Source organism: Nyctereutes procyonoides, unplaced genomic scaffold, assembly GCF_905146905.1.
Source record: "Nyctereutes procyonoides isolate TBG_1078 unplaced genomic scaffold, NYPRO_anot_genome, whole genome shotgun sequence".
Lineage (NCBI taxonomy): Eukaryota > Metazoa > Chordata > Mammalia > Carnivora > Canidae > Nyctereutes > Nyctereutes procyonoides.
The window spans coordinates 21,616,242-21,640,200 of record NW_026575160.1 but is presented as its reverse complement, the minus strand read 5'-3'; the positions used below and the strand labels follow the sequence as shown (position 1 = coordinate 21,640,200).

Sequence of the window (23,959 nt, the reverse complement as noted above, 5' to 3'; positions counted from 1 at the left end):
TAAACTTCAATATGTTGACATACTTCATAGTTCAACATCTACTTACATGAGTTTTACCTTCTTTTACCCTAGTGATGAAAATCACTGATTGCTAATTTCCAGAAATTGACCCAGATTTTCAATATCATCTATAAGCATATAGCATTTAAGAACTTCCAAATATTAACCCCAAATTAATGCCTTTATCTAATTTAGACTTTTTTAAGGCAGATCTTTTTAAAGCATAATGTCCCAAACCAAATGCTCCTTAAAGAAGAGAAAAGTGCTTTAACTGTGTAGAGTAGCATACTTTATATATTGACAAAACTAAGGATAGCTTAAGTTAGACTTATTTTATACAGAAGATTGGCATTTAACTTTTATTCAGAAGAACAAAAAAGGATTAGAAGAGTCAACTCCTGGGGCAGCCCCGGTGGCGCAGCGGTTTAGTGCCGCCTGCAGCCTGGGGTGTGATCCTGGAGACCAGGGATCGAGTCCCACATCGGGCTTCCTGCATGGGGCCTGCTTCTCCCTCTGCCTGAGTCTCTGCCTCTCTCGCTTTCTCTGAATGAATAAATAAATAAATCTTTAAAAAAAAAAAAAAAAAAAAGAGTCAACTCCTGACATTCTATGCCCTGACAGATTACTGTGATAAACAGAGCTCCTGGGACACTGCGGAGCCAGCCAGCACACCTGAGTAGCACCTCCCTGCAGGCAGGCAGGCAGCCGGCCAGCCCATGCCTTAGGCCTGCTCCTGCCTCAGGCACACAAGCTGTGCTCTAAAGAGAGGCGAAGCAGTCATGTCAGTTGAGGTCAGGGCTCTGGAAGAGGTAACTCACAACGTGTGGCTTTTTTCCGTGGAAGTACTTGCACTTAAACAGGTAAGTCCAAGCTGTTCCCCCATCTCACTATTTTGTACTTGTAGCCCTAATGAGCCTTAATCATATAAAAAAGGAAAAAAAGGATTTAAAAGGAAAAAAGAGGGCAGCCCGGGTGGCTCAGCAGTTTAGCGCTGCCAGGGCGTGATCCTGGAGACCCGGGATTGAGTCCCACGTTGGGCTCCCTGCATGGAGCCTGCTTCTCCCTCTGCCTGTGTCTCTGCCCCTCTCTCTCTCTCCTCTCCGTGTTTCTCCTGAATAAATAAAATCTTAAAAAAATAAAAAATGAAAGGAAAAAAATTCCTTTAGGAAATACTATTTTTTTAAAAAAAGATTTTATTTATTTCTTTATTCACTCATGAGAGACACAGAGAGAGGCAGGGAACCCAGTGCAGGACTCAATCCCCAGACTGGGATCATGCCCTGAGCCAAAGGCAGACACTCAACTGCTGAGTCACCCAGGTGTCCCTAGGAAATACTATTTTCAATGAACAAAAGCAAGGTAAAATGTAACAATGCTAGAGATCAGGGGTTGGCAAATCTTTTCTGTAAAGTACCAGAGAGTAAAGATGTTAGACTTTGTGGGCCGTCAGGGCTCTGTCACAACTATTCAATTCCCCTGGGGTAGGGCAAAAGCAGTCATAGATAATATGTAAACAAATAAGCCCATGTGCCAATAAAACTTTATAGAAACAAGCAGCGAGCCACACTTTGCTGACCCTTGCTAATATAGACAATCCAAAAGGATTTTCATGTTTGATTTCAGAATGCGTTACACCTTTTCCACCTTCACATGGATCAACTAAGCATTACACCAACCCTCGGATAGTGGACATACACTCCCCTCGATTCACTAATTTGTGTGAATTTACCAAACCCTGGATTGAGTTAGGAGTACAAACTCCGGCCATGAAGAAAAGTTACTTTGTGTGAAGGAATGTTTCTATGAGAATGAAATCTAAAATCTATTAGCTTAATTAATTAACCCAAATTAATTAGCTTACTCTAATCATATATCCTCTTACCCCACCTTTAATTCTTCCTCCCCAGTTTATCCTCTTTCCTCCTCAAGGCATGCTTTTCTAGGCAACACTGGCTCACAACCATCCAGGGAAAAAAAAAGAAGAATGTTGCTATTTCAATCTCAAGCACAAAATTAGTATAAATGACTCACCAGCTCCCTCTTATGTTTATGCTCACCCTTTACATCATAAAGCTAATAGACAAGGAAAAATTTGATGGGTAAGAAATAACACATTATTATTATACCCAACTATGATCAGAGAAGAATAAAAAAAGGACAGCATTTTCATTTTTATAGCTGAGGAAAGTGTAGGCCAAGGAAACTAAATGACAACACATAATCACAAAGCAGAACTGGAACCTTCTAGCCAAATCCAGAACTTCTCTCTTGTTGCTCATTGGTCAAGGCAGAGCTAGACTAGCACCGTTTTAGAATCACTTGGCAAGTTTCTCTGGTCGATAATTGCCTTCCTTCCAGCTGTCCCTGGCATATGAGGAAGGAAAATGGAACCAAGCAACTTTAATTTCGATTACTATCTCTATTTTATGGAGGGCAGAAGTAATTAAAAGGCACAGTTTGGCAAGGGACAGAATTTATTTAAGGGAGTTCTGAGAAATTTCTTGCCACACTTCTGTAAGTGTAGATGTGGTAAGAATGGGTTATAGGCCCAGGAGCAAACCTGAAAAGATCTAACTAATGCTAACCTAGTTAAGAGCCCAGCTCAAAAATTAAGCAAGTCAGACATTATGTGCAAATGAACTAGTGGCCATAACAAAGTCTATCAGTTGCTAAAGGTATCTACAGTAAAATATTAAAATATTTACATTAAAAGAAAAATCAGTAGGTAAACACTGCTGTCAAGTCAGATTTATAAAAACTTTTCCAAGAACATCTAGTGCCATCTACTGGATTTACATGTGAAAAAAACTAGGGCAGTCTGATTTAGTCACATTGGCCACAGAGCTTTTCTTTCTGTACCCTTTGATAGCAACTGCACACTGATTTTGTGAAATCCTTTATATCATTCAAATTTCTTGCTTCATAAAGAAAACCAAAGCGATTAGATTTTCTTTTCTTTGGCACCATACCCACAATCTTCTTTGTATTCTACACACATACTTTTCTCCTCTGATCATAGAAAAAGTAATAGTTGACCCCTGAACAACCCTGAGGTTAAGAGGTGCCAAAAATCCACATATAACTTTTGACTTCCCCCGGAACCTCCCATCAGAACTGAACTACTGATAGCCTACTATTGACCAGAAGCCATAACGATAACTTAAGCAGTCAATTAACACATATTTTGCATGTTATACGTGTTATAGACTGTACTCTTACAATAAAGCCAGAGAAAAGAAAATGCTGAGAAAATACATTCACAGTGCTGTATGTATTTATTGAAACAAATCCATGCAGAAATGGACCCACATTACTGTTGTTCAATCAATCCTGGGAAGTGTGGCTTGGGTCTTATTTCTTCTCATGCTCATGATCTCATTCCACATATTACCCCTTAACCTCAGCACAGGTTCCCCATTGCATTTTTGACCTCTCTGCCCTATTAGAAGCCACACATCTGAAATTAAAGATTCTCAAGTCTCTCTGATCTTATTAAAATGTCAACCAAATCCTTTCTTTACTCTACATAGCTTTGCAAGTACCATACTCTATCTCTTTCTACTTTACAGCCAAACTTTGTTTCAAAGAGCCGCTGGCACTCATTCCTCACCTCCCACCCTGTCCATAACCATCTGCAATCCAGCTTTGTTCTCTGCCTTGTAAATGAGTCCCACAGTCTCTAATATAGGTCCTGATCTAACTTGACTGCTCCCTCTTTCAGTTCTTTCTTTCTTGGCAACCATGACACACTGCCCTCCTGGTAGGTTCCTTTGAGAGCTTCTCTTTCTAGGTCTATGGCTTAAATGTTAGTGCTCTTCCTGTTTCTAACTCCCCCTGTGCTTCATTTACTTATCTCTAGGATGCAGATTTCCAAATCTTCACCTCAACCAAAATGTCTATCTTGAGTTTTAAACTCAGATCTTTGGAAGCACCTAAAATTCAAATTGTTTAAAACTTAACTCACCCAAACTTCCCACCTCGGGGCATGAAGGAACTTTCTGGGGCAATGTTCTAGATCTTAATAGAAATTTGGGTTATGCAAATGTATGCGTGTGTCAAAACTCAGGGATGTATGCTTAAGATTTGGAGGAACATGCTAATGTCTACGGTATACTTTTAAGATTCTTCCCCCCAAACATGGTTATTTTCAGCAGTGGCCACAGTAATAGCTAGAAGGATGGCTAGGCAGTAGATACATGATGAAGCAAAGAGAGTAGAATATGTTAAAGGCACAATCTAGATGGTTGGTATATGGATGTTTGTTGTAAAATTCTATCACCATTGCTGTATATCCGCAACTTTGCCCAATAACATTTAGGGGGCGAAAAAGATTTTCTACCCAAACATACACTTGCTCCTCCCCAAGATCCCTTACACCTTGGTGGCATCACTGCCACCCAACAAGTCGTACAAGGCAGGGATCTGGATGACATCCTTATTTCTGCTTTTCCACCCCCTATGCCACCCACCCAAAACCACCCAGTCCTTCCTGCTTCATTTCTCCGGGACAGCTCGTCCCCCTGCCAGTCCCCAGCCCCTCTTGGAGTGACTGTCTCCTTACCAGTCTCCAACCTCCTTTCCACATGTCAGGCAGGATGACTTTTCTAAACCCCACATATGATGTTATGCCTCTGCCTAAGATCCTACAAGCAGATCTTGCTGGCCTTAAGATACAGACCAATTCAAAGGCCCTTTAACCCTGAGCCCCTTCTCCCCTAACCACACTGTCCTCTGCAATCACTCTTCTCGATTGTCCTTATCCTTAGTGGGGGTGAGAGAGGGAAGGGCCCTCTGGGCCACTGTACATGTTCTTCCCTTTACCTGGGGCACTTCTTCCTCCTCTTCTCCTTGGCTGACTTACTTATATCCAGACCTGATGTCCCACTAGTAACCCCCACACACTCTACGCTCCCACCTCTTACAGCCCTGTGTCGCACTTGCCAGTTTGTGTATTTCTCCCTGCTAAACTAGAAGCTTCTGAGGGGAAGGATTATTTTTTGTGGCCTGTTAGATTCCAATTCCAGCAGTGACTGGCTGGCATACAACGGACATGCAACAAATCTTTACTGAACCCATGTATCACTGACTCTCACGGGTTTTCATTCCTATGCAAAACCAAGTCTATACTTCACAACACGAAAAAAGAAAAATATAGATTAAGTGATGCTACTTACTAGAAAACCTCTTTCTTCAACACTTGAATTCACTTGACATTTTATTTTTAAATAAATATGACCTTCCAAAGGAGATAAAAAGGGCACCTGGGAAGACAGAGGATAAGTTATTTGCAAAACGGTTTCAAAGTGTGATTTTTTTTCCCCTGATAAAACATGTATAAATCATGAATAAAGAAGATTATGCCTTGAAAGCACAGTATTTTCTAAAGTTGGAATGGAGAACAGGTGGCCCATACAGCCACTGGTTCCTTACCAACAAGTGCTTTTGAAGAATAAATTCATTCAAGGTAGAGTTTGATAAAAACAGAACCCTAAGTCCCAAGTAAATGTGAAAAAGAAAATAGAGATTTAAGAAGAGAATACATGTGTTTATCCATTCTCCATCAACAGAATATACTCAACTGGTAAATTAATCCAATACATTATTACTCAGCAGTAAAGAATACCGAGCTTCAGATATGGAAAAGCTGATCCCCAAATTCATATGGAATTGAATTCTAAAGGTCCCCATTATTAATTACCAAAACAATCTTGAAAAAGAACAAAATTTAAGGAATCATACTTTCTAACTTCAAAATTTAATCCAAAGCTACAATAATCAAAATAACATGGTAAGGGTACAAGGAACCAAGGCCATTCAACAAGGAAAGAGTAGTCTTGTAAATAAAAGGTGCTAGGGAAAGACAGCTATATGCAAGAGTGAAGTTGGTTCCCTATCTCAATATCATATACAAAAATTAACTTAAAATGGATCAGTGACCTAAACACACCAGATAAAACCATAACACTCTTAGAAGAAAACAGAGGGGTAAATCTTCATGATCATGGATTTAGCAACATGGTCTCAGATATGACCCAGAGTATAAGCAACAACATGAACAACAAAATAGATAAATTAGACTTTATCAAAATTGAAAGCTTTTCTGTGAGGTTTCTCAAAAAATTAAATATAGAAGCACTACATAATCAAGTGATCTTCTATGTATTTATCCAAAAGATTTAAAACTAGATTCTTAAGGGATGTGTGCACTCCCGTGTTCGTTGCATTCTTCACAACAGCAAGAGGGGCAAACAACCTATATGTTCATCAACAAATGAACGGAGACAGACACTATGGTACCGACTCCTTTCTCCCCACTTCTGAGTATGAAAACTACTCTAGGCCACCAAGATCTTATTTTTCTCAAAGCATGAAGTTTGTCTTCCAGGATCTGAAACTCTCCAATGTCTTCTCTTTTGTGTGTGAAGCCACAGCCCTGTACTTTGCATAGCAGATTCCTGAGATCAACTACTGTGTTTTTTTCATGTCTGTTCTCATAGCATACTGTCAGGCATTCAACAAATGTTTGCTAAAAGGATACTGTTAGGCCAAATAAGTACCCAGTTTTCCTATTAAAAATAAGAAAGAAAATGTGGTACACAGGTAACCCCTAAATTTTCAAGTCTGCCCACTGCACTTTTACAAAATACCTACATTAGTACCTGTTTTTGCTAACTGAAAGAAAGCCAAAGAAGAGTTTCACTTTTATGAAAAAAAGCAAAAAGCAAAAAATAGCATTAGTTTTGCAGCTAGCTGTTATGGAGGCAACGTGCACCCCAAACAGCAAGATGGCATCCAACTCTTTACCAGGGGCCCACACTCAGCATCTCAGCATCAAGCTGCCATAGCTCTGAAGTGTGTCTGTGAGCATCTGTGGTTTACCTCCATTTATTTTGTGCATCTGTTAGCAAGATGTGTCCTAAGGTATCAGAAAAGCCAAAGAGAAGTTACTTTTAAGTGTAAAAAAACCTTTTGGGTGTAAGGCTAGTTTCCAACAATTCAATCCTCCAACACAATAAAGAAAACTCCAAGGGGAGTTCTTGGCCAGAAAGTAGAGATTTCAAGAGACTAATTTCATGAGACAAGCCTCTAACTTTCTCAATTTATTTTTTAACTTTTTTTTTAACTTTCTCAATTTAAAAGGCATCCATAATGTAGAACCAAAACATCATGTGCCTCATTATCCTTTGTTATAAATTCCCTCGTTCTTTTCTTTTCCACATTGTCAGTTTTCAGTTCCTCAGGCTCTCAATGCTAATTAATAGAATCCCACGGTGAACCCAGAGAATGCTGCTGGTACAAAGCATCTCAGAAAAACTAGAAGAAAATGTTCACTCTTAACTCCACAGCTGTGAAAAGTTGACAATATTCTTGGTCAGAAGCTTGTCCTGATGAGGTGAATTGAAAATACTCACACAAGGGTCAATATCACTACCCCCTGCTGAGTACAGAAATACGTGAAAATGTTGGATGTATTCCGTTTTCTGTTTAACAAAAGGGTCTTTGAAGATATTTGCACTTCTAAGATTATTGTTAAGAGCTATAAAATGTAACTTATAACCAGGGTGGCTGTAATTTTTCATAACAGTGGGATATTTCTGAGAGAAAGCAGTATTGTTAATAATTATACCGAGCCAAAGGGTGTACACCAGATAGCTTTGGGCACAGCAGAACACCTAATACTCTTCCTATAACCTCGAAATTCTACAATGCTAATTGGTTGTTTTACTTCACAATTGTTTGTCCTACTACTATTTAAAATGATATCTCTCTTTCTAATAGGGTATAAATACCTATGAAGTTTCTTTAAATCAAAAGATGGGCTGTGGGATGTCCTCCCTTTATCATGAAAGTGTAATAAAATCTATGACTATTTTGGATTCTCTATTCAAAGAAAGGATTTGAGAGTCGGTGACTCATTGAGATTCATAATTTAAATTGCAGGATGCCAGATTTAACCTCAAATAGGAAGACAATCGCTATCAGTGGTATCCTAAATCCATAGAGCAAACAGTGTGGGTAAACCTCAATAGAAATTCCATTCTGAAGGTGATCTCAGAGATAACCTTTGTGACTGCTGTATTGTTGGTCACAGCACCAATAAAATAAGCAAACACTCCCTTTTATCACTGGCATCTGGTAGGATATGGGTGACTTGTCTATTCTCTCAAAGTCAATTAAGGAGGGTTACCATAGGACTACAGAAGGTCTTCCATTTTTCTCACCAACTTAAAGAACATCTAATTTAACTATTTTAAATATTCTCCTAAATCAACTATAAACTATTAGAACACATATTTGCTTCTTCCTGCCACTCACAAAAGCACATCTGAGACAAATTTTATGTCTGATTATATGGTATTTGATTCAGGAAGAGATTATATATAAAGTATTAGACACAACCAATTAAATTGAGTGATTTTGTATTGAATTATGCATTTGGCTATTTAAGTTATAATTGCAAAGAAATTAAGAGAATGGAAATACCACTTTTTTTTTTAAATTTGTAAGTGTGATATTTTGAATTAAAATGGCACCCAATTTTTCAAGACTAGTCTATATTTAACATACATCATTGAAAACTTTCATTTTAAAGATTAATAATCTCTTACATATGCAGAAACTGGCATTTTGTAAATTTCTATATACCCACAGAATGCTTGCAATTGATCTTTGCAAGGATATTAAAAATCCTAAAAATAACCCTCATAAAGCATGATTATATTTAGTCTAATTTTAGCATTAAATGCATTTTAATTTCAAAATCACTAAATGAAGCATCATCAACTGAGAGACTACTTTTATCTAAAACATCATCAGTAGCTCTTTCAATGTAGGAGAGGTCAACAATATTAAATACATTTTAGTTTTAGACAACTGAATACATTGAACACATTTTAGTGTTAGTTATTAATTTGGTATTTTAGTACCCAGAAAATCAAAGTCCAAGGGACTATAGAATCTTAACAAATTTAACTTGAAAAAAGAAAATAGAAGAAAAGCCCAAGTGCCAAACATGCATGGAAAAAAAGTAAGAGGACTGTCAGAAAAATCTTTAAAGAACTATGAGAGTAAAGAAAAAGATGCCCACCTGAAAGAATCTAAAGAAAGAATAATGTACATCATGTCCTTAGTTATTTAAAATAACCAAGAACACACGAGAGTGGTTAGTGAAATGAATACATATGAGCCAAAACTTAAGGATTGATTTTTTAAACTCATTAGTTTCAAGCAAAGAAAATATGGCAACCTTTTCCTGGAACATATAGCCCAGTAGCTCTCGCTCTTTTACATCATAATTTATCTAAAACAAACAAAATAAAAGACAAAAAGAAAAAAAAAAGACCCAAGATCACTCAATTTGTTAAACTAGCTGAATTATCAAATAAAAAGTTATATAAATGTTTTTAAATTAACATGTTAAAACACATTTATGCATCAACAATAATCAAAATTCCAAAGGTAGTCTGTTTTATGTCTAACAACTAAAAGAAAAATGTTTCATAGAAATTTAAAGTTGGATTATTTTCATCTAACCGAATATTCTCTTTTGGGAAAACAAGATCCCAGAGAAATGACATGACTTTGTTCGACATTAAAAAGGAAATTACTAAAAAATAAAAATAAAAATAAAAAAAAAAAGGAAATTACTAGCATGGCTAATACAAGAAACCAGGCCTCCTGGTTCTTATACTTCATCACCTCCATTTTCCAACTAGGAAAATAAAATCTCTTAACAATTTAAAAATACTCTTGTGTTATACCATAAGAGTCAGCCCAAGGACCAAAGTTTGCCACTAGTTATCTCACTAAAATGCCATGTTGGCTATTAAAAGTTTAGTCATATCACATTATGGTGAAAAAACACTATAGTGACAGGATACAGATCTGAACTTTGAGACCTTTAGTTTGGGGAGAAAAGTATGGGAAAGAAATCCCTTAGACTCATGAGTACTCTTCTAAGAAATTAACCTATCTTTCCCTATCTTGTCAAAACAAAATCTATAAAATCGTAATCATTTCAAAATATTTGTTCAAATGGGCAAGTTACTACATTTAAAACTGTAAGCTTAACATCTACATGCAAGAAATAATATGCCTGTAGTCAGAAATAACCTTTAGAATAATCAGTATACACTACTTTGAAGATTCAACTGTTAAGAGATGAGACAGAAATACTTGCAACATCAAAAATGTAGGGACACCCATGCCTAGTTAAAATGTACAATTCTAAGAACATACATTTTCAGCCAAAGATTTCAAAATACTTGAAAGTCCTGGGGCATTTCCATTGACCTATTTTCTCTAAGAGTAAATAAATACATAAATTTAGAGTACCTTGTCCAGTGCAAATTTAGTGTTTCCTACTGAAGATAACGACAGCGTGTAAGATCCAACCAAGGCAAAGTTGCTGGTACGCACAGCGTTGAGACCACCTGGGCTGGCCATGACTGTAGAGAAAGGAAATGAAGTTTAGTTCAGTGAATTTTATAAGTGTAAATAACAATTCTTCACTACAGCCCAACAGAAATTAAGTTGTCACAGAGAAAACTGTTCATTTTCCTCTATCTCTAAAGAATGAAGGAAAACTGAAATACTTTATATTTCACTTGGGTAAAATAGCATAGACATTCCTTATCACTCCTTTGGGATGATGCATTTTTAAGACACAGAACTTAAAAATGTATAAATAAAACAATTTTCTGAAAAGAGATGTAAAAAGGATTCAACGCTCTAGTCTAAGATAACATAATCAGCAGCAGAGACTGTATCTGCAAAGTTCTTCCTAGCTACCTTCTTGTACCAAGAAGAGACCGGAAGCCCAAAGGAGGTGAGTGAAACCAACTCCGTCCTTATCCCCCTTGGAAAACTCAGGCCTAATACCACTCTTGAAAATGCCTTTCCCAGCTTCCTGGCACTCAGGTTCCCAGTGAACTATAAACATGTTTGTCTGACATGATACACAATGCCAGTCATGGTTGTAAAGTTAAAAGAAGTAAAGTCCATAATGTGGAGAGCACAAAACAAATTTCCAGAACAACAAAAGTTGGGGTGAAGCGTGATACTACCAGCTGCAGCTGTGGCTGGGTGACTGGTAGCACATTGGTACTGCCTGCTAGAGCCTGAATAACATGAGGCCTGACAGCCTATGGCAACATTTGACAGCGTGCTATTCCAGCCAGTAATCTTATATATTACTAAAAACCATACAGAAAACATTATTCAAAGGAGGCTAAGGTGAACATCAAGACGCCTATATGTATAAAGCATGTGTGCTGTTGCTTAGCTCGTTTCCTTATTCTGGTGTTTGAAATAGTTTAAGATCCACTCACCTGAAGAATGAACACTGCTTTTCTATAAAAAAAAAAAAAATCAGTGTAAAGTAGAAACCTATCATTTCCTTTATTTGATACAAAGATTTAAATATTAAATACTAAACTCTTTAACAATGCAAAGGCTATATTTCAGAAAACATTATTTTTCCCTACTTAAATAGCAGAGATTTTTCTCCCCAGTAGTATATTTTAAAGATTTCCATAGTGCTCTCTAACACTGCTGGTGGGAATGCAAACTGGTGCAGCCACTCTGGAAAACAGTATGGAGGTTCTTAAAGAAGTTGACAATAGAGCTGCCCTATCTATGATCCAGCACTACTGGGTATTTACCCCAAAGATACAAAAGTAGTGATCCAGAGCAGCACCTGCAAACCAATGTTTATAGCAGCAATGCACAATAGCCAAACCATGGAAAGAACTGAGATGTCCATTAACAGATGAATGGATAAAGAGGTGCGTGCGTGCGTGTGTGTGTGTGTGTGTATGTATACAATGCAATACTACTTAGCCATCAAATAAATGAAATCTTGTCATTTGCAATGACGTGTACAGAACTAGAGGATATTATGCTAGGCAAAATAAATCAATCAGACAGACAATTATCTTATGATCTCACTTGTTTGTAGAATTTAAGAAACAAAACAGGATCATAGGGGAAGAGAGGAAAAAATAAGATGAAATCAGAGAGAGACAAACGGTAAGAGGTTATTAATCACAGGAAACAAACTGAGAGTCTCTGGAGGGAAGAGGGGGTTGAAGGATGGGGTAACTGGGTGATGTAATGAGCACTATAATGAGTATTATATAAGACTGAAGAATCACTGACATCTATCTCTGAAACTAATAAATACATTATATGTGAATTACTTGAATTTAAATTTTAAAAGATTAAAAAAAAGATTTCTATAGTGCTAAGGGTTTAGAAATGATTAACCAATTTACAATCCTGTGTGTAAGATGCAGATTTCAAGGAAGCTAAATTTTTTAAGAATTTACTTACTGTAGTTATAGATGTGAGGAGTCGCTTTGGAGTAATCGCCTAGAAGAAAAGATAACAGTGTCTTTCCTGCTAAACATTATGATTCAGGGCTTAAAACTAATCAACCATAAGATACTCCCACACAGAAGATAATTCTGAAATATGAATACATTATACTTGAGTCCTCTATTATGGCTTTTCCGTACTGTCATTCCTGTTTTTATTAGAGTTAAAATAAAATTTTTCTAAATGATGACTTAGGAAAAGCACAAAAGAGCAAAGACGGGAAAGCTAGAAATCAACCCGCAGGTACTCCTGCTTCTGTCTGCACATCATTTCTAAGTACTGGTTAACCGAGGACGAGGCAGGCAAGAGTTCAGAAGAAAGGCTTGCAAGACATCTCAAGGGGTTATAAAAGCTGGTTGTCAAATGTAGAGCAATTAAAACTGATACACCTATTGTTTCTGATAATACTTTTACTGGGTTTTTCATTCTCACCTTAGACTTATATGCCTTTTTCTTCTTATCAGGACCCGAGAGGTCTTTCTTTTGTACCTATACACAAACACAAAGCATAATTAGTTTAAGATCTAATATTTCTAAGAAAAACATACTATTGGTTATTTTATTTTATTTTATTTTTTAAGATTTATTTATTTATTCATGAGAGACACAGAGAGAGAGAGACAGAGGCAGAGACACAGGCAGAGGGAGAAGCAGGCTCCATGCAAGGAGCCCGATGTGGGACTTGATCCTGGGACCCCAGGACCATGCTCCGGGCCGAAGGCAGGCGCTAAACCACTGAGCCACCCAGGGATCCCCTATTGGTTATTTTAGAAAGCCTTCACTGCTTACCAAGCTGTAAACTTCAATATTTATTTCAAAGTCATTGGATACATCTTGCCTGGAAAAATAAATCATTAAATAAAACAGTAAAGAAAACATCAACTTATGCCATTAAAAATAATGCCACTGATAGTGTTGCATTATTCTGGGAGTTAAGAAATTCACGTTGTTTTTAACTACAGGCAGTGGTTATAAACCATTAAGGAATATAAAAATTGGTAAGAACAGTCTATTTTTCCTATAATACAAGTCAAATCTTTCGTATTTTACAATTGAAGATTTTTAATAAGCACTTTTTTTCTAACTGGATTTTGATTCTGTATTTTTGCAACAGCTTTGTGACACTAAATACATGTCTTCAGTGAGTTGGAATATTAAGTTCATTATAAGATTTAAAAAATAGATATAAAAAATTAAGGTCCAGATTTTATATATGTATATATTTGTTTACTTAATATATTTATATAACATATAATCTGGACCTTATTTTTTATTAAAGATACAATGTATGTTTATATTCTATATATATATCAAAACATTGAAAACCATAGTCACATGGAAGAAATGCGCTACTCAATGGAAAGAAGTATCAGAAACATATAAAAGATTTAAACCAACAAACTGAAATGGAGTTATTTGTCCCTATAAGAATGAAGATACTGCATTTCAAAGACTACACATTCCATCTATATTCTCTATTAAAAGAAAAATGTGTTTGAACCATCAAAAGCCTAATTTACTTACAGAGTAAATGTAGTAGTGAATGTCAGAGCATCACCATTAAGAGAATTTGAAGGACATGCTAACGGTGTGGCTACCATATTTTCAGCTCCTGCTTTTAGTATAATTAAGAAATAGTAATTTGCTGCATCTGCAAAAAGTAATCATATTACATAATAAGCACAAGCAAAATCAAATTTGGCTAATCACCATTCTGGAAGACCAAGGAATAAAATTAAAATTATACTGCTACTAATTTATGTAATTTATCTAAAAATTACTAAAATCAACTTTCCAGATACAAAAAGCTAAGACACATAAGCAAACAGTCATAATCTTCACCAGTAAGCATCATCAAGGTCTCTTCCTATCATTCATGCGAACTGAGATAACATCACTCCATATCCCTCAATATCTGCTGACTTCAAATTTTACCTATTGATTCCTGATTCTTTAGGAAACAGTATAGTCCTCAAAAGGGAAATTGTGGTTTATTATTTCAAACAGATTAAAATACCATATTTCTGTTAAAGTTACTCAGAGATAAAATCTAATAAAAACAAACTATTTCTTCACTATCTGTAAGTACTCACATGTCTCAAATTATATACTATATCACCAATAGATTTCTTCCAGACCACACCAAAATCAGACCACAGCAACTATCAGAACCTGCATTATCTTGTTCCTACAAGAATATTCCACAACTTGTAAAGATCTCCATTCTTTATTTTTCTCTGTACGTCAAATTCACTTCTCACCTATGTCTAGAAGTGTCTCACCTCCTTTTCCTCAAAAAGAATGGTCCATGCAAATGAAAATGTAAAGGAATCTTAAAAGAACTTTACCAAAATTCAATAAAACTTTGATTTTATTAAGCTTGCTATAATTACCCTGTCCTGTCCTGTTTTCAGATCCAGATGCCATATTCTCCTTTGCCCACTTTGCTTTGATTTACCATAGAATACATGTTTAGAAAAGTTTACTTATTCAACCTAGAGTGACAAAGGCAGTAACAATTTCAATAGAACAATCTTCACTGTGGTGGTCATCTTCACCTCTATAGCCAATAATTCAAAATTTGGGGGATGAATTTTAATCAGAATAAAGTAAAACAGATTCTCTTAGATGTCCCAATATTTTCCATAATAAAATTAAATAATGAAAGTTGAATGATCTGCTCTACCAAGATATCTCATCTTAGGAAAATATTTTATGCTCAAAACTATGTTTAACTCACCTTCCTTTCAGTTAGAGTCATGTCTGTTACCGTGTGGATCAGCAACCCCATACATGAAATTTTCCCTTGGTTATTTTTATGTATATATTATCTTCTTTAAAGGAACTAAAGGCCCAAGATACAAGCTGTGTATCCTATTGCATGCTCTACTTGCATAATTCCTACCTAGGTAAGATTCATAATTTAACATCGGATCTAGAAGTAATGCAAATAAAAATTACCATACCTGGTTTCTGGACTGTACCGCAAACAAAATCTGCTTTTAGAGGCAAGCGAATTTCTGATAAAGTAACTGATCCTTTGGATGGGACAAATTCACTTGGGGCAACAGGACTAGTCTTATTCTTCCTCTGAGGCCCTTCATTCTTCAGTTTATTCAACTCATCAATCAAAAGTGTTCTCTTCTCAGCTATGAAAAAATATACAATATCACAAATACAAAAACTGCAACCGTTTCTACATGAGACCAATTCAAGGAAATGCACTGATGTGGCAAATGTACTTAAGATCAAAGACAAGATCCGTAATTCTTTATACAAGGAAGGTGGTAGGTAGATGGGTAAGACCTTGACTGCTCATCTGTTTATCACATCTTTATAATTTAATGCTTAAACTTTTTGCTAGTTTTCCTGTGTGGTATAATCTCTCTATGCTAACATGCCCTGTCATCCCTGTCATCCATCGCTACACATACACAACAAAATTCATTCTTTTTTTTAGCTACATGTAGACAGATAGGTGCAGAGACAGTGTGTATGTATATGAACATACATATATACACACATACACAAAGACATATTCATATATTCATTTTTGGCATACTCTTTCACAACTACATTTCTTCAAATGCATTCCAATTCCTTTCACGCAAACTACATTTTATTCTACATGCATAGTATTCATAAATGTTATGAAAAACAAACAAAAAACATAGATGAACTGAAACAGGAAAAGCCCTTTCTTTAAAATGAAGATTTTTTTTTAAATTTTTTATTTATTTATGATAGAGAGAGAGAGGCAGAGACATAGGCAGAGGGAGAAGCAGGCTCCATGCACCGGGAGCCTGATGTGGGACTCGATCCCGGGTCTCCAGGATCGCGCCCTGGGCCAAAGGCAGGCGCCAAACCGCTGCGCCACCCAGGGATCCCCTAAAATGAAGATTTTTAATTATCCCAGACAAAATAGTCTTTTCTGGTTTGAAATTCTGTTGGAATTGTTACAGGTGTATCACACGTACTTGCAATGAGGAGAAGTCTCTCGGCTTCAGCTTCTTCTAGTGACCCTTTTCCGTGATCTTCATCAACACAGCAGTTAAGAGCCTGGCTAGCTTGATAGATTACTGTCTGCTGCAAATTTATTTCATTATTGAGCTCCTAGGGAAACCAATGAAAGGAGGAAAAAAAATTCACATTTTTCATCGCCATTTTCACTTTATTTAAGCTTCAGTTCTAACTAAGCCTGTTGCATATTTCCAAAATATCCAGAGAGTAAAGTCAAAATGTTATTGTTTCACGGTTCAAGCATCTATACTATGCATCAAAAATATTCAACATGCTGTAGTAATTACACTGCAAACATTCTTTCTTATGAAAAGACTTTCAACTCATACTTATTAAAATTATAACTGGGGCTATATATTCAAGAGAGTAGTAAAGATTTAGAAATGATCTGATTTTTTTTTTAAAGATTTTATTTATTTATCTGACAAAGAGAAAGAGCACAAGTAGAGGGAGCAGAGGGAGAGGGAGAAGCAGACTACCCTGTTGAGCAGGAAGCCCAATATGGGGCTCATTCCCAGGACCCTGGGATCATGACCCAAGCCAAAGGCAGATGAGCCACCGAAGTACCCTTATCTGATTCATTTTATTTAAATTACATGTATGCTATACTTTTAAAAATGCCTTCCTTAGCATAAAAGAACCTGTAAGAGCAAAATAAGTTTCACACTTCACCACCACATCCAATTTATAATTATACTTTAAGGATATTTATGACAAACATGTTTAAATATTTCAGAAATATCAAACAAGTTGCTAACATTTCCAACTAAGAAGACCTTTCTCAAGTTACACTGAATTCAAGAGCAATTTACTGAGCTCTGTCAGACACTGTTCTAGTCACTCAAGGTAGAGAGATGAATAAGGCTGGGCCTTTGTCCTTAAGGAATGTACAGTTTAGTACAGAAAACACTCCCGATCTCCTATCTGCAGAAGTACATACCTGCATTTTCTGTTTGATATTAACTTGACCAGGAAAGGCATTCTTTTTCTCATCTAACTTTGAAGTAACGTCTTCCTTCCGCACAATCACCTGCTTTATTGAGGGACGTTCTGTTTCTTTGAATCTTTGAGATCTGTATGCATCAATGCTTCAGGAAATAAGGTATACTCTATTAGAAATCCAGCAACACATTGAGCACTCTCTTTTATTAAGCATGTGGGATGGAAAATGCCATTTGGTAAAAGAGAGGCTGACACAAGTCATTCCAAAGTTTTATAGATGAATTATTAGTAACATTATAATTATAAATTGAAGCACAACTTGCTATATCTAAACCATGACCCTTAGTGAGTGAAAACATTCTTACCTATAAAGAAGATCACGGTCTTCAGAACCAATGCTATCACCTGACTCAGCTCGAGGGACACGGGTTCTTTGAAATTTTCCTGGCTTTGGGCTTTCATCACTTACACTGGCATCTTTCAATTCCAATCTAGGTGAGGAAACTAAACTCTGCAGTGAAGCACAACAGGTATTAGATTTTATGATATGGATCCTAAATGATAATTCTCAGGAATTAAAGAAATTCTCTATTGTTAGGAAATAAACATCCCAAACGTCAACTGATTCATCATAAAAACAAGACAAACTAAAATAAATTCATATATAGTAAATGAATAAAAGTTCAAAGACAGCTACAGCCTATACTTGCCAAAATATTTCTAATTGAATCTATTTCCTGAGCTTTAGTTATTCAATTTAGGGTAATAACTAATAACAACAGTTCACTCTCAATAAATGTTACTTATCTGTCTGGTGCTAACTACTAATATACTAATGATGTAATATTCCCATCAACCTGCACTATTTTCAACTTCATTTAACAGGTGAGGGAACTATGGTAAAGAGGTTAAATAACCTGGCCAATACTTTAGTATTGGCAATAGCAGAGCCAGGATTTGAGGCCACATATCTGGTCTTTTAAACCATGTCACATTTTGGATTTCATCTAAGGTCACAAGAAACCACTGAAGCATTTTAAGCTCTCTTTTAAGAGAACTGACATTAGAGTTCCAGAATGCTCTTGGCTATAGAGTGCCAAATCCCCACGTACCAACTAAAACAAAAGGGGTTCCCATTATTATTTTTTGTGTCCCAGGCCTGGTGACATTTAGTCTTTCCTTACCTCAGGACTTACCACACCAACTGTCTGTGCTAATGGAGCAAGTAAAGACATCGAGGAGATATTCAGTGCATCTTCATGGTCCATCTCCTCTTCGCTCTTTTCCACATCCAGCTCACCTTCCACCAGGACATCACTGAATATATCATTAATTACTTTTGAACTATTGATATCATCATCATCATCCACACTCATCTCAGTTTCACGTACCACTTCTGAAAAAGATTCCAATAGGCGGACTCTGTGACTCAGATCTTTGAGAATTAAAGGGATAGCAGAGCAGATCTAACATTCATGTGCTTACTAAATAAATAGCAAAGCAATAGAGGCTGGAACTGTCAAAAGCTGATTCAACGCTTTGGGTTTAAGAAAGAATATTAAGGAAGAATGCAAACGACAAGATAACTGCCAAAAGCTTCAGACTTATGAAAAAAATGTTCTTTCAAGTAAACTCTTTTTTTATTGTTGGGGAGTTCTCTCTCACATGGCAGTGAATAACAGAAAAATCTATCACTTAGAGCAGGGTTCCCAAATAATCTTCAAGAACCACTAATTCCTCTAATAGTATATAAAGAGTGTGGAAGAAGAGCAGATTTCCTTTCCCCGTGAAAGTGAGTGACAGCTTTAATCAGATTTTCACAGGGGTCTGTGACCAAAAGACAACTGTTAACACTGCTATCTCTTTGTGGAAGCTAGAGTATTTCCTAGTTAAAAAAGAGAGAATATTACAGAATCACAAGACATTTTGAAATACAGAACACAAACAATATTTGAATATGTGTTTCTACCAATATATTATCTCTTATAGTGAGTCCAGAATTAATAGGAAATGAAACATAAAAACCAACCAGTCTGCTGCTCGACCTTTGGGTCTGATGTTACTTTCAAAGACTTATCCTCTTCTAAAAACAATGTGATTTTCAAAGGGCTAGACTTCGTCATTTTACATTCAGTAAAACCTAAAAAAAATTGTAACAAAAACCATATTAACATATATTAAGAACCTAGAATTTTTCAGTTAAGGAATATTATGTATTGTCTTTTGATTATAAAACTATGCTTTTTAAATCTTGAAACGTATAGAGAATCCCCCAAGACAACTGTCCTGTCTTTGCATTCCCATTTCTCTCTTCATCCCCAAATAAAGGGGATGCCAGTATTACCAGGTTACTGTTTGTTCTTTCAGTTTTGCCCCATGTATGCAAATGTGTACATCCTTTTGTTTTATCAGAAGGTGACCATACTATGCATGCTGTTGTGCATTTCTTTTACTTTAAAAAAAAAAGTGTCAATAAAAACACTTTACAAACTAGCAACAGAAAGGAACTATCTCAACATAATAATGGCCACATATGAAATGCCTATAGCATATAACAAGATACTCAGTAAGAAAGACTGAAAGCTTTTCCTCTAAGATCAAGAACAAGACAAGGGTGATCACTCTTACTACTTGTATTCAGCAAAGTCTGGAGGTCCTAGTCAGAGCAACAGGCAAGAAAAAGAAATAAAAAACATCCAGATTTGAAAAGAAGTAAGATTACCTCTGTTCATAGGATAAAATACTTAGAAAAAAAAAAAAGAATAAAATACTTAGGAATAAAGCTAACCAAGTGACAGACTTGTATGCTGAAAGCTACAAAACATTTCTGAAAGACATTAAATAAAACACAAATAGCTGGAAAGACATCCCATGTTCATGGATTGGAAAATTTAATATTGTCAAGATGTCAATACTACCCAATATACAGATTCAATGCATTCTTATTAATAGCATTTTTTGGAGAAACAGTAAAGACCATCCTAAAATTCATATAGCTTCAGGGGACCTTGAACATCTAAAATAATTTTGAAAAAGAACAAAATTAGAAGACTGACATTTCCTCATTTCAAAATATATTATAAAACTACAGTAATCGGGATCCCTGGGTGGCGCAGCGGTTTAGCGCCTGCCTTTGGCCCAGGGCGCGATCCTGGAGACCCGGGATCGAATCCCACGTCAGGCTCCCGGTGCATGGAGCCTGCTTCTCCCTCTGCCTGTGTCTCTGCCTCTCTCTCTCTCTCTCTCTCTCTGTATGACTATCATAAATAAATAAATAAAAAATTAAAAAAAACCTACAGTAATCAACACAGTATGGCTCAAACACAGACACATAGGCCAATGGAATAGCCAGAATCGAGAGCCACTAAACAAAACCTCATATATATGGTCAAATGATCTTTTACAAGGCTGCCAAGATGATTTAGTGGGGAAAGGATAGTCTCTTCAACAAATGATGCTGGGAAAACTACATATTCAGATGTGAAAAATGAAGCTGAACCCTTACCTGACACCATATACAAAAATTAACTCACAGTGGATTAAAGACCCAAATGTAAGATTCAAAACAGGAGAAAAAGCTTCATGACAACGGATTTGGCAATTTCTTGGGTGTGACAGTAAAACCACAGGCCACAAAAGCACAAATAAATGGGACTACCTCAAACTTAAAAACTTCTGTGCATCAAAGGACACATTCAACAGAGTTACAAAGACAACCTATAGAATAGGGGAAAATATTTGTAAATTATGTTTCTGATAAGAGGTTAATGTATTCAGAATATACAAAGAACTCCTAAAACACAGCAACAAAAATAAAATACCCTGATTAGAAAATGGGCAAAGAACTTGAACAGATGTTTCTCCAAAGATGATATAAAAACAATCAACGAGGATATGAAAAGATGCTCAACATCACTAATTATAAAAGAAATCAAAAATCACAATGAGCTATCATCTCACAACCATAAGGATAGCTACTATCAAAAAAAAGAAAGAAAGAAAGAAAATAACAAGTGTTGACAAGAATGTGAAAAAACTAGGACATTTGTGCTATGTTGGTGAGATTGTAAAATGGTGTGACTACTATAGAAAATAGTATAATGGTTCCTTGAAATACTTAAAATAGATCCACTATATGATCTAGCAACCCCATACTGGGTATATACCAAGAAATGAAAGCAGAGTCTCAAAGAGATATTTGTATACCCACATCCATAGCAGCACTATTCACAATAATCAAGAGATGGAAGCAACCAAAATGTCCTTGATAGAAAGTAGCTAAACAAAATGTATGTATGCACAATGGTGTATTATTCAGCCTTAAAAAGGAAGGAATTCCTGTTACTTGCTACAACATAGAGAAATCTTGAGGATATTATGCTAAATTAAACATGTTAGTAACAGGGGTGCCTGGGCGCCACAGCTGGTTAAGTATCCGATTTGGTTTTGGCTCAGGTTGTGATCTCAGGGTCATGGGATCGAGCCCTGAGTTGGGCTCTGTGTTTAGCATGGAATCTGCTAAAGTCTCTCTGCCCCTCCCCTGGCATTTTCTCTCTCAAATAAATAAATAAAACTTTTTTTAAAAAAAAGCTAGTAAAAAAAAATAAAAAATAAAAATAAAAAAAAGCTAGTTACAAAAGACAAATACTATGATTACACTTATATGAGGTTTCTAAAGTAGTCAAATTCATAGAAAGAGAGTAGAATGGTGGTTACCAGAGGCTGAAGAGAGGAGGAAATGGGGAATTATTGTTTGATGTATATAGTTTCAGTTCTACAAGATGAATACATTCTAGTGATCTGTTCCACAACAATATGAATATACTTAACACTCCTGAACTTTGCACTTTTGTTAGGATGGTAAATTTTAGTAATGCGTTTTTTACAATTTTTTAAAAATTTAAAAATGGCTAAGTGTCTATGACATATTAAATGTCCTTCCACACAATGCTCTTAGTCTATTAAGCAGCTACATAATATTGGGGGACATTGATTTAGCATAATTTAAAGTTTTCTACTGATGGACGTTGAGATCATTTATACCTTATTACTACTACAAAGTGCTACAATTCATCTGTTTGTATATACATCTTTGCACACTAGTTGTAAGAATTCAACTTACAGAAACACTTGTAGAGATGCTAAATTAAACAGCATGCACACTCTAAAATTCAATAGATCTTACTGAATCTTTCTAAAAAACACCCCCAAAAAAACAGAGCTGTAGTAATTTATCCTCCCCCCATCAAGAGCATGAGTTCTGAGTCTGGAAAGAGAACTAAGGAAAAAGCACACATTGCAAGGCTAGAACTGAAAGAATGAGTAGCAATAAAGAGATTTATCTTTTTACATTAAAGCAGTATTTCTGTTTTCCAATGCAATTTCCAAAACTATAGCAGACAGAAAGCTACCCTGTAAATGGAGCAGAAATAGAAAATGCTGACCTGTAGGTTCTGTACCGGAAGATTTTCCTGGTCTTTGATTTTCTGTTACCTTTTCTGTTACTGGAAGCGATGGGGTGTTTGAAACAGCTTGATGTTTTTTGAGGGGAGTGTTCTGACAGTGTACTTCCTACAAAAAAGCAAATGAAGATTTCCAAAACTACAGATTTTTTTTTCTTTTTACATGTTATTAAATGAAAACAAACAAGAGTTGTTATTCTATGTAAGGTTCCTCAGAACAAAATAATGTATGTGAAAGGTCCCAACCACGTTTAAGAACACAAGAAGCCCTCAGTGCTAGTTCAGTATTCTCGGTAATTCCCAGTATGGACTTTAAGAGACTAGGAGGCAAGAATGAAAATTCACACCAGAGTAGTTTAGGATAAACTGATTAAAGTGAACGCCACACACAGAGAAAGGCAATTCCCCTATGCCACTTACCTCAGCCCACATCTATAAAATCTACTGACAGTTCTACATCAAGATTCCCCTTAACAATTACTCAGTGGGTAAAAGGCAAAAAAAAAAAAAAAAAAAAAGGAACAAAAACAGAATGTGAAAAAAAAAAAAATCCCTCATCTGAGTCTTTTTTTTTTTATCTGAGTCTTAATCATTTATAAGGCCTATAAGGCCATGAAAGAGAAACTTCCATTGTTTGATTTGCAAAGGCTTTATGATTAAAGGATTGGAGAAATAAGTAAATAAGAGTAGAAATAATAGGAACTAATGCTTCACAGAGCCTAATATGTGCCAGTCACCTTTCTAAGCACTTGACATTATTGCCTCCCCAGTCCTCCTTTAGTAACCCTGTAAGTTAGGTGCTGTTACTTCCATTTTACGAATAAAAAGGGGAGTTAAGTGACTTGCACACTTGGCCTAGTAACTGACCATGAGCAGTTTACAAACCCACATATTCTTATTCCAGAGCGACTTCCAGACTATTTTGACTCTCAAGTTAGAAGAAGCTTTATATGCACAGAGAGTAAACTATCTACTGCTGTGCTGCAGGCCTGACTCTCTTGTGAATGCAGGACTTGCCTACCATCTTCTGTAATAAAGGTGGTTCTCTCCCCTGCACCGTGACAACATGACAGACAGCCCCTCCCCAGTCTCCAACAATAATTCGAAGCTCTTAGTAATTCTCTCCTCCTGTTCGTGCTCCTCTAGGTGCAAGCCCT

The 23,959-nt window shown here is 36.2% G+C and overlaps 1 protein-coding gene across 3 annotated transcripts in view; it reads right to left on the bottom strand.

Moving 5' to 3' along the window:
• ANLN (anillin, actin binding protein) overlaps positions 1–23,959 on the bottom strand; it is a 49,613-nt gene that overhangs the window by 3,599 nt on the left and 22,055 nt on the right. Inside the window, exons 8-22 of one of the 3 annotated variants that reach the window (XM_055314514.1) lie at positions 22,785–22,911; positions 19,370–19,480; positions 18,525–18,736; positions 17,706–17,851; positions 17,339–17,486; positions 16,356–16,491; positions 15,345–15,527; positions 13,903–14,029; positions 13,168–13,216; positions 12,811–12,867; positions 12,334–12,372; positions 11,331–11,352; positions 10,336–10,448; positions 9,248–9,301; positions 5,175–5,261 (exon numbers count right to left, since the gene is read on the bottom strand). In XM_055314514.1, the coding sequence (XP_055170489.1) occupies positions 5,175–5,261; positions 9,248–9,301; positions 10,336–10,448; positions 11,331–11,352; positions 12,334–12,372; positions 12,811–12,867; positions 13,168–13,216; positions 13,903–14,029; positions 15,345–15,527; positions 16,356–16,491; positions 17,339–17,486; positions 17,706–17,851; positions 18,525–18,736; positions 19,370–19,480; positions 22,785–22,911 (1,611 nt within the window). The remainder of the gene's footprint in view (positions 1–5,174; positions 5,262–9,247; positions 9,302–10,335; positions 10,449–11,330; positions 11,353–12,333; positions 12,373–12,810; positions 12,868–13,167; positions 13,217–13,902; positions 14,030–15,344; positions 15,528–16,355; positions 16,492–17,338; positions 17,487–17,705; positions 17,852–18,524; positions 18,737–19,369; positions 19,481–22,784; positions 22,912–23,959) is intronic. The other 2 variants (XM_055314515.1, XM_055314516.1) reach the window with 2 other exon arrangements.